Raw genomic sequence first — 14,803 nt, 5'->3', positions numbered from 1 at the left:
GTATTTATTCAGTAAGCTAGGGGTGAAATTGGTGAACAATGAATCAAGCGGAATCACGTACCCTTTTGTGTGAAAATACAACGTATTTAGCCAAAATCAACATAAGTCATCACAGAGAACTAACACTTCCACTATTTGGCACTTCAATGTGACAGTAACAGAAAGAAAAATGCAAATGTTTGTCGTCTGCGGCACATTTGATTTGATCTTCGTGTTTCGAAATTCAACATAAGCTCCATATAATTTGAAGATTAATTGTATAAAAAAATCATAAACTACACTTTCTGGACATTTCAAGAGCATCCAATGTTGTAATGAAAAAGGCAGGTTTTTCAATAAAATTGATATAGATGGGTAACAATCATTTTGATACAGCCTGTATAATTATTAACATTGCTAACATAAACAAGTAGTTCACTTTAACACTAAAGTTGTCTTTACACAGCCGTGACGTTAGTCACGGCTGTGTCTTTTTCTTACAGGTTCTTTCTTTTTTACACAGCCGTGACGTTAGTCACGGCTGTGTCTTTTTCTTACAGGTTCTTCTTTCTTTCTTCTTTCTTACACAGCCGTGACGTTAGTCACGGCTGTGTCTTTTTTCTTACAGGTTCTTCTTTCTTCTTTCTTTCTTTCTTTCTTCTTTCTGTCAACCATTACATTTGCTCTAGCACTCACAAGCTTACATCGATTTTGACCTAACTTGGTCACAATGATCATTGACCAAGCCCCTACATGTCACATGAAACTCGCGGGGTCAAAGGTCACGCAGAGGTCACAGGGGTCAAAAACGTGATTTCAACTAAAAATGCATCTTCTCCCACAACTTACGTAGGACAGCAACCCCACTTGCACACATGTATTACTATTAGCCAGTGTCTATGTTGTGTACACAGATTTGGGGTCAAAGGTCATTAAGGGGTCACTTCAGGTATAAAACGAAAAACCTTCAAAAATTTTTATTAGCTAAATAAAACATAGCACAGTAACGGTATGTTCACATATGATCTGCAGTCACCCAATGTATATGTGGTTTTTTTTTAATTTGGGGTCAAAGCTCATTAAGGGGTCACTTCCGGTATAAAAAGAAATACCTTTAAAATGCATCTTCTTCCACAAATTATGTGGGACAGAGACGCCACTTGCACACATGCATTGTTATTACCCAGTGTCTATGGGGTGTACACAGATTTGGGGTCAAAGGTCATTAAGGGGTCACTTCCGGTATAAAACGAAAAACCTTCAAAAATTTTTATTTGCTAAGAAAAACATAGGACAGTAACGGTATGTTCACACATGAATTGTGGTTACCCAGTTTATATGTGGTATTATTTTATTTGGGGTCAAAGGTTATTAGGGGTCACTTCCGGTATAAAACGAAATACCTTTAAAATGCTTCTTCTTCCACAAATTACGTAGGAAAGTGACGCCACTTGCACACATGCATTGTTATAACACAGTGTCTATATGGTGTACACACATTTGGGGTCAATGGTCAGTAAGGGGTCACTTCCGGTATAAAACGATATACCTTCAAAATGCCCCTTCTGCCAGGCGGCGGATGACATGATCGAGCCGGCAACTCGTGAAACCGCCCGGCCGTATGGCATTTTCCATATACTCGGTTAGTTTTGTGGGGTTCATTGTCGAACCCCAACAGTTTTAGCTTGTATTTATATTATTTATCAACATAGGCCTATTTGTTTGTGATATTTCAAGCGTTTTAAAATTTCAAAATAATCCCATTCAATTACACGGTTGACGATGAAAATTTACTGAATTTAGGGACTGCACGTCATACACCACCTGCCTTCTGCCACAAAAAGCATAGCAAAGTGATGCCACGTGGACACGTGCATTGACATTAGCCGATGTCTATGGGGTTTTCATATATTTTGGCGTCAAAGGTGATTAAGGGGTCACCACACGGCTGTGTTCGTGGTCTTAGACCACAGCTAAGTCTAGTTCTTTCTTCTTTCTTCTTTCTGTCAACCATTACATTTGCTCTAGCACTCACATGCTTACATCGATTTTGACCTAACTTGGTCACAATGATCATTGACCGTGCCCCTACATGTCACATGAAACTTGTGGGGTCAAAGGTCACACAGGGGTCATAGGGGTCAAAAACGTGATTTCAACTAAAAATGCATCTTCTCCCACAACTTACGTATGATAGCGACGCCACTTGCACACATGAATTATTATTAACCAGTGTCCATGTGGTGTACACAGATTTGGAGTCAAAGGTCATTAAGGGGTCACTTCCGGTATAAAACGAAATACCTTAAAAAAATTTTATTAGCTAAGAAAAACATAGGAGAGTAATGGTTTGTTCAAACATGAATTGTGTTTACCCAATGTTTATATGGTATTTTTTTAATTGGGGTCAAAGGTCATTAAGGGGTCATTTCCGGTATAAAACGAAATACGTTTAAAATGCATCTTCTCCCACAAATTACGTAGGAAAGTGATGCCACTTGCACACATGCATTGTTATTACTCAGTGTCAATGGGGTGTACACAGATTTGGGGTCAAAGGTCATTAAGGGGTCACTTCCGGTATAAATCGAAATATCTTCAAAAATTTTTATTAGCTAAGAAAAACATAGGAGAGTGATGGTATGTTCACAAATGAATTGTGTTTACCCAATGTATATATGGTATTTTTTTAATTGGGGTCAATGGTCATTAAGGGGTCATTTCCGGTATAAAACGAAATACCTTTAAAATGCATCTTCTCCCACAAATTACGTAGGACAGCGGTGCCACTTGCACACATGCATTGTTATTACTCAGTGTCTATGGGGTGTACACAGATTTGGGGTCAAAGGTCATTAAGGGGTCACTTCCGGTATAAATTGAAATATCTTCAAAATTTTTATTAGCTAAGAAAAACATAGGAGAGTGATGGTATGTTCACACATGAATTGTGTTTACCCAATGTATATATGGTATTTTTTCATTTGGGGTCAAATGTCATTAAGGGGTCATTTCCGGTATGAAACGAAATACCTTTAAAATGCATCTTCTCCCACAAATTACGTAGGACAGTGATGCCACTTGCACACATGCATTGTTATTACCAAGTGTCTATGGGGTGTACACAGATTTGGGGTCAAAGGTCATTAAGGGGTCACTTCCGGTCTGAGACAAAAAAACCTTCAAAATGCCCCTTCTGCCAAAAAAAACATGGCAAAGTTATGCCACGTGCACACATACATTGACATTAGCCAATGTCTATGGGGTTTTCATATATTTTAGGGTCAAAGGTCATTAAGGGGTCACAACACGGCTGTGTTCGTGGTCTTAGACCACAGCTAAGTCTAGTTCTTTCTTCTTTCTGTCAACCATTACATTTGCTCTAGCACTCACATGCTTATATCAATTTTGACCTAACTTGGTCACAATGATCATTGACCACGCCCCTACATGTCACATGAAACTCGCGGGGTCAAAGGTCACGCAGGGGTCACAGGGGTTAAAAACGTGATTTTAACTAAAAATGCATCTTCTCCCTCAACTTACGTAGGACAGCAACCCCACTTGCACACATGTATTGCTATTACCCAGTGTCTATGTGGTGTACACAGATTTGGGGTCAAAGGTCATTAAGGGGTCACTTCTGGTATAAAACGAAAAACCTTCAAAAATTTTAATTAGCTAAATAAAACATAGCACAGTAACGGTATGTTCACATATAATCTGCAGTTACCCAATGTATATGTGGTATTTTTTTATTTGGGGTCAAAGTTCATTAAGGGGTCACTTCCGGTATAAAAAGAAATACCTTTAAAATGCATCTTCTTCCACAAATTATGTGGGACAGAGACGCCACTTGCACACTTGCATTGTTATTACCCAGTGTCTATGGGGTGTACACAGATTTGGGGTCAAAGGTCATTAAGGGGTCACTTCCGGTATAAAACGAAATACCTTCAAAAAATTTATTAGCTAAGTAAAACATGGGACAGTAACGGTATGTTCACACATGATCTGCAGTCATCCAATGTATATGTGGTATTTTTTATTTGGGGTCAAATCTCATTAAGGGGTCACTTCCGGTATAAAACGAAATACCTTTAAAATGCATCTTCTTCCACAGATTCTGTAGGACAGAAACGCCACTTGCACACATGCATTGTTATTACCCAGTGTCTATGGGGTGTACACAGATTTGGGGTCAAAGGTCATTAAGGGGTCACTTCCGGTATAAAACGAAATACCTTCAAAAAAATTTTATTAGCTAAGAAAAACAAAGGACAGTAACGGTATGTTCATATATGAATTGTGGTTACCCAGTGTATATGTGGTATTTTTTTATTTTGGGTCAAAGGTCATCAAGGGGTCACTTCCGGTGTGAGACGAAAAACCTTCAAAATGCCCCTTCTGCCACAAGTAACATGGCATAGTGATGCCCCGGGTGATGCCACATGCAAATGTACATTGACACTAGCCAATGTCTATGGGACTTTCATATATTTTGGGGTCAAAGGTCAATAAGGGGTCACAACACGGCTGTGTTCGTGGTCTTAGACCACAGCTAAGTCTAGTTTATTTTGTAATTGAAGATTGCTAATTTACTTGGTTATTTAGCATTATCGTATGAAGAGGGGAGCGTGGCCTACCGGTTAAGGCGTTGGACTGTGAATCCAAGGGTCAAGGGTTCGAATCCCAGGTCCGCCTGAGCTTGGCTAGCTCTTTGTGTTCTTGAGCAAGGCACTTAACTCTACTTGCTTAGTGCTTCGGAGGGCACTTTAAGCCGTCGGTCATCCCGTGTACATGTATTTCTGACATTAATGCAGTGTGCACGTTAAAGAACGTCACAGGCTATTCGAAAAGAGCAGGGGATCATCCCGGTACTGTTGACTGTACTTCAAAAATACACTCATCTACTCTAGGTTCCAGAGTAAAAATAAGTACAGCTTGTCTGTACGCAGTGCGATAATACTCATACATAATGAGGGAGGCACTAAGAAGGAAGAATACATACCTGTGCATGTAACATACCGTACACGAAATGTGATAGTCGACCAAAGCAGTAGGCACCACACACCGACATCAGATGACTTCATCCTGGTATAAAGTTGCCTTTAAATTTTTGACTTAATCCGGCATATAGCGACAAACCACATTCCACATGTAAATTATGCACGTTTGCGCGATGTGTACCAGTGAAGCAGTATGATCCGATTCTAGTGTATTGTAGAGTTGTATTTATTTGCATTTTGTGCAGCTACTTCCTTGTTTTTGACCCATGGTTGTTTCGATGATTGAGTACACTTTTTATATTTTGTGCAATGAAGCCTTAAGTTCAGGAGCGTATCGGAGCTACAGATCTCTACAGATTTCCAAACCGTTCCGCGGACCCGCTACTAGATTTTCCGTACTGGGACAAAAAATGTGCGATCAAAGCGCGCCAAAATGTACCTTAAAAGGTGGTACTACACCCCTTGATAAGTTTGTGACTATTTTTGCATTCTTCTCAAAAAATAATAACTGGTAACAAAATTTATGTAGAATCCAGTTACTACACTAGAATATCGATGACTCAAGACAAGCGGTTCGTTATTTATGATAAGAAAAGAGGTACCACTAGAATGCATCTCATTTCTTAACATGAACCACTTGTCTTGAAAGTAATTGGATTCCTTGCCCGTATGATATACATAACTTTTGTTGCCAGTGTGTAGTTATTTTTTGAGCAAAATGTAAAATTAGTCACAAAATTTATCAGGGGATGTACTACCACCTTAAAGTCACAAACTTTCCGTCACAAACACATGTGTTATACAGCCTGTCTCAAAAAAAAATGTGCAAGTGAAAAGCGCCCTCTTTGGCAATTAGAAAATACACTTGTGACATGATGCTTACATCAACGTCAAGGGCACAGGCGTAGCTCTCAAATACCGTTTGTTCTGTTCAATTTGCTCTTTTTAATCTCGAGATATGTTTAGTTAACAACGAAAGGGTAAAATCACAATTGTGCCACTTTTACTAGGAATAGGGCTGTACATGTAAATCTACCAAAAAACGTTTTAAAACGAAAAAAAGGGGCCAAAGTTTAAAAAATCTTTCCTGTGTTGCTTTTCACCCTTTTTCAAACTTGGTCCCATTCAGTATAGTAGTAATTTCTACAATTAGGTATAAGACTGTTCAAAAGCATAGGCTATGTATTATCAAAATCATTTGAAGGTTTATGTTTCATTATATTGCGTGTTCATAGAGAGTAGTAGAGTATTATATATACTTAGCAAATTGACTGTCTGTCAACTTGCATATAGGCCCTACATCTGTACATGAGGCGCAGAATCGCACAAGACGATGAAGAATTTAACAAAGTGAGTATTTGCTACTTTTGCTTAAATCAAAATACATTATAACGTCTTTACGGAAAAACTTCAATCACGCACGAACATTAATTCATTTACTCTACAAAATGAACAATGACAACTAAGAAAACAAACAAGTAGCCTAAAGATGACTTCATATGGGTCTTTAGAAACTTTCATAAATGGGACCAAGTTTAAAAAGGGTGAAAAGCCACACAGGAAAGATTTTTAAACTTTGGCCCTTTTTTTCGTTTTGAAACGTTTTTTGGTAGATATTAATTCTTTTTTTGAGGTAAAAAAATATTGCGCAGTAAGTGGGTTCTTTGTAGCCATGCGGGGCAAACTAGTTGGATATCCATATTTCTGGATGAGTGGTTTTTTGAAGCTTCGAGGGGCAAACTAGTTGGATATCCATATTTCGCGGCTTGTGGTTCTTTTTAGCCCTGCGGGGCAAACTAGTTCGATATCCTCATTTCGCGGTTAGTGGTTTTGACGACCCTAATCACCCCATCAGCTGCATGGGGTAAGAATTATTTAAAAAAATTAATAGCTGAACCCAACAGCGAGGGACTGGAAACGACATATTGATGACTATATATAGAGTGTATTCAATAAACCCAAGCAGAACGAGAGCTGCTAAGTAACCGTTATCCATAACCATAAACACATGCATGATCAGACAACGAGTGTTCAATTTCCCCATAGCTTCCCACGTTGTACACACGTCAGTCGAATTTGGCGGTGTTGGTTTGTTAGCCCTCCAAGCTATAATATCGTTCACTTTTTGTTGAACTTTGTATGTGGGCCTCACTGTAATAACATAAAGATCAGTGTGATATCATTTCAAGAGGTCACTTCACATGATTAAGCTAAACAGCCTTATTCGGCCCTGATTTGGTAAAATGATCTAACTTGAAATTAAAATCGCTGTTTCGAGAAAAAAGAGCTTTAAAGTTTGAACACTTGACGTTTTTCTTTTTGAATCAAATAAATTATTAAACAGATCTAATGTCTTAGAAAATATATAAATCTCATTATTTGGTGCAGAAAAAAATTAAGAGTCCCACGTAACATCGCATGGTAAAAAGTGAAAAGTAATTGAACAAAATGGTGTTGTTCAACGATGTTTTAATATAAAATTATACACTGACTTTCGTACAAAATTACTTTATCAAAGTGAGCAAAAACAACGGTGACACTCCCATCACGCGCCACTACAACGAGATTCCCCATATTCCGTCTGATCTTAAAGTCACTGGCCTTCTCCAAACCTCAGGTTCAGATCACTAGCGTTGGTTGAAGGAACAACATACAATCAATCAATCAATCAATTTATTTCATCCATTCATATACATACTATATGCCATTAAGGCACCCTTGCTGGCCCTCCCAGCAAACACAAAAACGCTTTTAAAACGTTTTAAATAAGTTATATTTTGGCTTTTGGTTTAGATAAAAACGTTTTAATAACATTAAAATGTCGGGTTATATAAAGGTCATGAAAACGTTTTAAAACGTTTTGTATGAAAACACACAATAACAATATTTCTAAAATGTTTTCAAAAATATTATTGTAAACTATTTTTGCAAACATTTTTTGCCAAATATTTTGTCGACACTTAAAAAACATTATGTTAAAATATTTTCCCCCATCAAACACAGAAATGTTCTTAAAATGTTTTCTTCAAAGCGTTTTAATAACATTTAAATGTCGGGTTATATAAAGGTCATAAAAACGTATTTAAAACGTTATTGCAAATATTTTGGGCAAACATTTTTCGCAAATTATTTTTTCAACCCAAAAATAACATTCTGTTTACAATGTTTTGTATCAGGTTTTCAAAAATGTTTTTGGAATGTTATTAAAACGTTTTTATACCCTTTATATAACCCGACATTTAAACGTTTTCTGTAAAACATTTTGTGTTTGCTGGGCAGTAGATTATCAAAAAATGTTTTTCAATGTTATGAAAACGTTTTATACCCTCAATATACCCTTTATATAACCCGACATTTAAACGTTTTCTGACAACATTTTATAACCTTCTGCGAATGATGTCGAAAACGTTTTGTGTTTGCTGGGCCCTGATAGCATCGGACTTAATGTCCAATTTTCTGCATTCAAACTTTAATTTCCTTTTGGTCACGCCCTGCCCATTTGGTAGATCTTCATTCTCTCCATTATAGCAGTTTTTGTATTAATTTCTTTCTCTCTTTCTTTCTTTCTCTTTCTTTCTTTCTCCCTTCTTTCTTTCTCTCTTTCTTTCTTACCTCCTTTCTTTCGTTTTTCTTTCTTTCTATCATAGGCCTACTTTCATTATTCCTTTCCTTTTTAGTTCTTTTTCTTTTCTTTATTTCTTCTCTTTTCATTTTCCTTCCTTGCTTTTTTCCTTTCTTTCATTCTTTCTTTCTTCCTTCCTTTCTTTCTCTCCTTCTCTCCTTCTTTCTTTCTTTCTTTCTTTCTTTCTTTCTTTCTTTCTTTCTTTCTTTTTTTTTTTTTTTTTTTTTTTCTTCTTTCTTTCTTTCTTTCTTTCTTTCTTATTTTCTTTCTTTCTTTCATAGGCCTACTTTCATTCTTTCCTTTCCTTTTTCGTTTCTTTATTTCTTTCTTCTCATTTCTTTTTCCTTCCTTTCTTTCTTTCCTCCTTTCTTTTTTCTTTCTTTCTTTCTTTCTTTCTTTCTATTTTCTCTTTCTTGTTCATTCTTGACTTTGTTCCTTTATTTTCATCAGTCTCTCTTCCTCTTTCTTTGCATTTCATTTAATATCTAGAGTTTGTCTGCGACTGCTTTCGCTCGCGCTGCTTTAATTTGCGTGTTGCGCCATTTCACGATTTAAATTACTATAGGCCTATGGCCCTAGATTGCTGAGAAGGATTGTGAAATGTTCCAAAGGTTAATGAACGAGAATGAAAAGAACAGATTAACTTTAATCATGTTTGTCTCCCTATGCATGAGTGCGTATATTTATGGCCTTTACAATATTTCCTTATGTTCTTGTTAGGTATGGGGTATTATTCAAATAAAAAATAGTTATATTAAATGAAATCCTGGCATAAATAAATCGTCTTCATTCAATTGTGCTCTCTCTAAAGCAAGTAGAAATAGCTTGTACACTTTCAACATGGGAACACGTTTTGACGTATCTATAATTAGTAAAAAGATGTAGCTCAGCGGCCAGCCAACAAAAAGAAAATGTCTATAGTAGGCCCTTAGCTGGCCCTATACGTGAAACAAGATTTTCTCTCTGAATTGGCCGTATTTTACGTGTAAGAAAATCAATCGCATTATCGTGTTCACTCACAACACCAGCGTGCGTGCATTATTTGTCTAATTTCATTAATTTGTCAAATTTCATTAACTTGTCAAAGTTCATTAACCTATAAGTGTGCAATATTTGTTTGTCTTATAACATGCCTTGAATGACAAAGAGAACAGTATTTACCATGGTAAAATCATTGACATGCACATGTATTTAATTTTACAGCAGAATGTGAAATATATATTTATCGTTTAATTTGTCGTAAGTGGAAAAAGAGATTCATTATACCTTTATCATGATAAAACATTAAAAACAATTTTGTATTGTTGTGCAATTGATGCGTTCTTTTGATTTTACGATGGAACTCTTGATAAACATGTAAACTTGATGCTACCATTGATTTACATGTGCAGCCCTCTTCCCTAGTAAAAGTGGCACAATTGTGATTTTACCCTTTCGTTGTTAAGTAAGCATATCTCGAGATTGAAACAGGCAAATTGAACAGACTAAACGGCATTTGAGAGCTAAGACTATGCCCTTGACGTTGATGTAAGCATTATATCACAACGGTATTTTTTAATTGCCACAGAGGGCGCTTTTCACTTGCACAATTTTTTTTGAGACAGGCTGTATTAATAATTGCATCGTTTTGTTGTTGTTGCCGTTGTTGTTGCTACTGTTGTTTTTGTTGTTCTACTAAAATCGCTGACGAGGAATCCATATCCTAAACCAATAGGGCTACCCCCTTTTAATTTCAATATTATTATAACAAAATCTAATCTTCAATGAAAACAAAATCTAATCTTCAATGAAAACAAAATTTGGAATATTAAAAATATTATATATCAGCAAAGGAAGTGGAATGCTTTTGTTGTGTATTAATAGGTCAATGAATTTCCTTCTTCCTTGATATTTAGTACACTGCCAAAACGTGTGCCAGGTTTACCCAACTATGCAACATCAACAGTTTGCTCAGTAAACGTAGGCCCCCTATAATTAATTACAACAAGGTTTTGAAAGTTGGTCCAAGTTTGCTTATAAAACTGGTCCGAATTTAGCCTACATATACGTTGTTTTACATGTATATATATCATGAAAATTATTATTAAAAAACCATTTAAAAACATACACTAACATCAAAGCCACTCGAAGCTTGTCGTCAGCATGCATTTGGAGTACATACGTTTTGATAAAAATATGCATGATAAAGAAAATGCATATGGTCGAATCCAACCAAAAGTGTCCACGGGCCAAAAATAAAAGTCCGAAATAAAATGTCTCCACAATTTTTTCCTTTTGCCCATTGATTGATGACATATTGGCCTTATAGGAACCAAAAGTGCCATTACTAATCTTGAAAAATGAATCCAGGACGTGTGATAGTAAATGTCATATAAAAACCCAATGTTACCTACGAATACCACTAGGATGCTTTCATTATCGCAATACTAATCAACCTAAAACAAATGGAATATTCCCATTAACGCTTTTTTCGTGTAATGTAGACCCCAGGGTGTCAGGAAAATGCTAGCTCAACCAGAAAATTTTAGTTTTTATTTTTATAACGCGATAAATATGATCTTGGTCAATTTATGCTAGTTTATTTTTGAAAATGAAGTTTAGGTCAGTTTCTGTATTTTATTTATCAAATGAGTATGAATCAATTTACACATTGTATAAGAACGAGTATGATATATGTTTTCAAAAATATTAGGAATTATACGCATACACCTAACGCTTTATACAATGAAAAGGTGAAGAAACCCGGGTATTCGTAGGTAACATGAGCGATTTAACAATATCTATATTGAGTTTATAGGTTTAAATTTTGCTATTATGGTAATGAATTAATAAAATGGTAGTTTTTAGATCTCTTTCAGATGGTACGTCCAAATGAATAAATGCTATTACCTTAGATCAAAACATTTTTGATGCTTTTGGCAAGATTTTGACCACTTCATTTTGATATACAAGTAGTTAATCAGCAATTTGACATAATAAATAATTATTGAATGAATCCGTATATGGGTAATAGTAGTGTCCTGGGGTACCGCTTAAAGTTTTGACAATTAATTTCCATTGGTAGGGACACTTCATTACACATGTCATGTATTATGCTGTAATCGTAAGTAACATTTCAGTATTTGTAGGTAAGAATTAGACTTTTGGTGGATATCGCAATCAGAACTTCATTTTATAAAGCACTTTGAATGTATTATTTTCTTTATGTGCGTTTATTGATAATTTAGACCCTATCATGTATTAATAATGTCGATTCACAGCGGTTGAAAGAGGATAGAAGTAAGAAACAAAGACACTAAAGTGACTTTAATTTGCTTAATTGCACACAAATCACTTAAAACCGTCATTGCAGACTTGTGAAGTCCATCTTGGAGTCAGTAACGTCTTGTGGCCTTTCGTTTGAGGGCAACTACAATTAGCTTTATACCAGGGTCCATCAATGTGTTGTCTAGATCATGAGATAATGAGAACAGTTGTTTTTTCCATGGTATTCGTAGGTAACCTTAGCGAAAACGTCAAAAGTTACCTTCGAATAAATCAATTTGGACACAAATTACTCAGAAACCAGAAGGTCGGTAAACATTTAAAATGAAGCACACATGACAGTTGACAAATCCAAATATTTATCCCCTTCTAATCTTCTTTGAATCTGATTTTTCATTCAAATGAGCAGACCGTCGTCTATTTCAGTACATATTTTTCACCAATTAAGCCGTATTCAGTTTTGCATGGTGGGCATGTATGTGAATTCGCAACTTTCATTGACATATGATTTGATAGCAAACATACAGGTCTTCGTTATGTACCAATATGGGCATTAGCATGAATGGCGGTGTCTCACAATACTGTCATGATGTCAAAGTCTATTCGTAGGTAACATTCGGTTACCGAAATTTACCTACGAATACTTGCTTTTATTGTTGACATCTCAGAAATATTTAAACGCAGGTTATTAAAACTTGGTAGAAATAAAGAGTGTACTACCCTGCACCTATTGCCTAACTATTGTTTACTATTCTCTCATTTTGTGGAAATGGCACAGCTTTTAACATGTATTCGGAGGTAATGCATATTTTTTACCAAACCTACCTTTGTGCCATTTAGAATTTCTGGCAGCTAAACACACTAATAAAGATGTCCGAATGCAATGCATTTCAGTATTGGACATATCAAAGCTTGTATTAATTGCGCATTTATTAGTGATTTCCATTTTTTAAAGATATATCTAGAGCTATGAAAAATAGTATTCGTAGGTAATGTAAAAAATACCACTCAAAAAATTATCACAAAAATTCATAATTATGTACAAATATGTGAAAAATTGAACAGGCAATCTTTGAATACACACCTTTCAGGAAATCAATTTAGATTCAATCCAATAACTTCTTTTCATAACTGATTTAGATGTTTTTAAAAATACTTTAAGAAATATTTTGAAAAAATGGGTAAAAATAGCATGTTTTGGGGTCTCTGTGTCTAAGTTTTACACAGAAGGGGGGTCTTATTATATATGGCGCGAAGCGTATGATCAAGGCGAATAAACACAATACAAAAACGAATGCCAATTGATTAATACTCTTAAGTTATGGCCCTGAACATGCCGTGTACACTTTTCGTTGGATTCGACCATATACGGTACTTAGTTATAGCTATATTATACAAGTAAATTATGTCATTGATCTCAATTTAAATTGTTTCTATTTAATTTTTTTTTTTTTAATATTCTTAGTTCCGCAGGAACTATATGGCCAGACTGATCAAATAAAAACAGATCAACTTCCTTCTTCATTGATATTTAATACACTGCGTTATTTACTAACATATAGTTGGTCCAAATTTAGCCTACATAGTGCGTATACGTTGTTCAAAATGAATATATCATGAAAATAACTACATGCACTGAAACAAATTGGTGTCACAGCGACACCTTCTAGAAGTCAACTGTAAATGACACTGACAAAGGTGTTGTTTTGACTTTAAACTTGGTGTAATCGACAATAATGATATGTTATACTTTACGGTGACACCGTAAGTGTCCGACCAACACCTTTCGGTGATCATTTAGTGACTTACGCCAAAACCGGTGTAAGATTAATTGAAATGACTCATAGGGTGTCAAAAAGTGGCGGGAAAAGCGCACAATTTTTTGAGGTGTCATAGTATTCTGACACCAGTTTGAGCGTCTGACAACATATTAACGCACGCGCCTTGGCACAAACAGAAGTGTCTCGCCATTTTGTCCATGCTATCGAGCCCGGTAAGTACCAAACTGCTACACTTCCAGACATGTGTGATAATAATCATGATAACATGTCATTAGCGTAAATTATGTAAGCTTTGATTACTTTTGCGTCGACTGAATGAAGAAGTAAATTACAATTCACTGTCAGAGACTTGGAATTTTGTAGCTGCTGCGTTGGTAAGCTTACTCACTGGTTGAATGATTAATGAAAACAAAATCATGAAATGATGCAATGGATGTATCGGGTGATTTTGGATTAGTTATCGTATATCATGATTATTATCAAAAATGTCCTGAAATCTTGCAGTTAAGTACATACAGACTCGATAGCATGGACAAAATTTCCCAAGATACGCCCCAATTAGGGTATAAATATATCTCAATATGACACCTTATAGAGCCAATTTAACACCCTATTTTGGTGTAATGACCATGACACCCAAAATGAACATGACACCCAAAGGTGTCAATTTCTTACACCCATAAAAGAGTAAATTTGACACATTTAGGTGGCCACCTGAGGACCCATTTTTTGAAAATAGTTTTAGTGTGAAAATGACACCAAATATTTTTTCAGTGTGTATATGAAAATAGCAATTAAAAACATGCATTACAACTGGTCTGACACCAATTTAACAATTGTTGTGTGGTCCTAAGTTCATACCCATTTTAAGCTCACGCAATGTTTTACAGATGGCTTGGAATTCTATATTTCGGTTTCAAGGAATGCCCGAAAAAAGGTGGTATGTTTTTGAAAGGCGTTTCCGCTTGGCATGTAGATACTTATTTTTAATTTATTCGACAATCTTATTTACGTAAATACCGATATTTTTAACAGTATCTGTTTTTATCTAAAAAACTATCCACATTAGTTCACTAGACGTGACTGAAACTATAGATACCGTATCAGACCGCAGGTGATGAACAGATTTTAAACAAAAGAACCGGGAC

At 35.7% G+C, this 14,803-nt stretch overlaps 1 protein-coding gene across 1 annotated transcript in view; it reads right to left on the bottom strand.

Annotated features, from left to right (window-relative positions):
- LOC140144877 (uncharacterized) overlaps positions 1 to 5,131 on the bottom strand; it is a 43,182-nt gene extending 38,051 nt beyond the window's left edge. Inside the window, exon 1 of the mRNA XM_072166679.1 lies at positions 4,991 to 5,131. Within this exon, the coding sequence (XP_072022780.1) occupies positions 4,991 to 5,072 (82 nt within the window). The 5' untranslated portion in view covers positions 5,073 to 5,131. The remainder of the gene's footprint in view (positions 1 to 4,990) is intronic.
- Between the last annotated feature and the right edge of the window lie 9,672 nt (positions 5,132 to 14,803).

The sequence above is a fragment of the Amphiura filiformis genome, unplaced genomic scaffold (assembly GCF_039555335.1).
Source record: "Amphiura filiformis unplaced genomic scaffold, Afil_fr2py scaffold_91, whole genome shotgun sequence".
Classification (NCBI taxonomy): Eukaryota; Metazoa; Echinodermata; class Ophiuroidea; order Amphilepidida; family Amphiuridae; genus Amphiura; species Amphiura filiformis.
The sequence above is the reverse complement of the archived record's forward strand: the minus strand, read 5'-3'. Positions and strand labels throughout refer to the sequence as shown.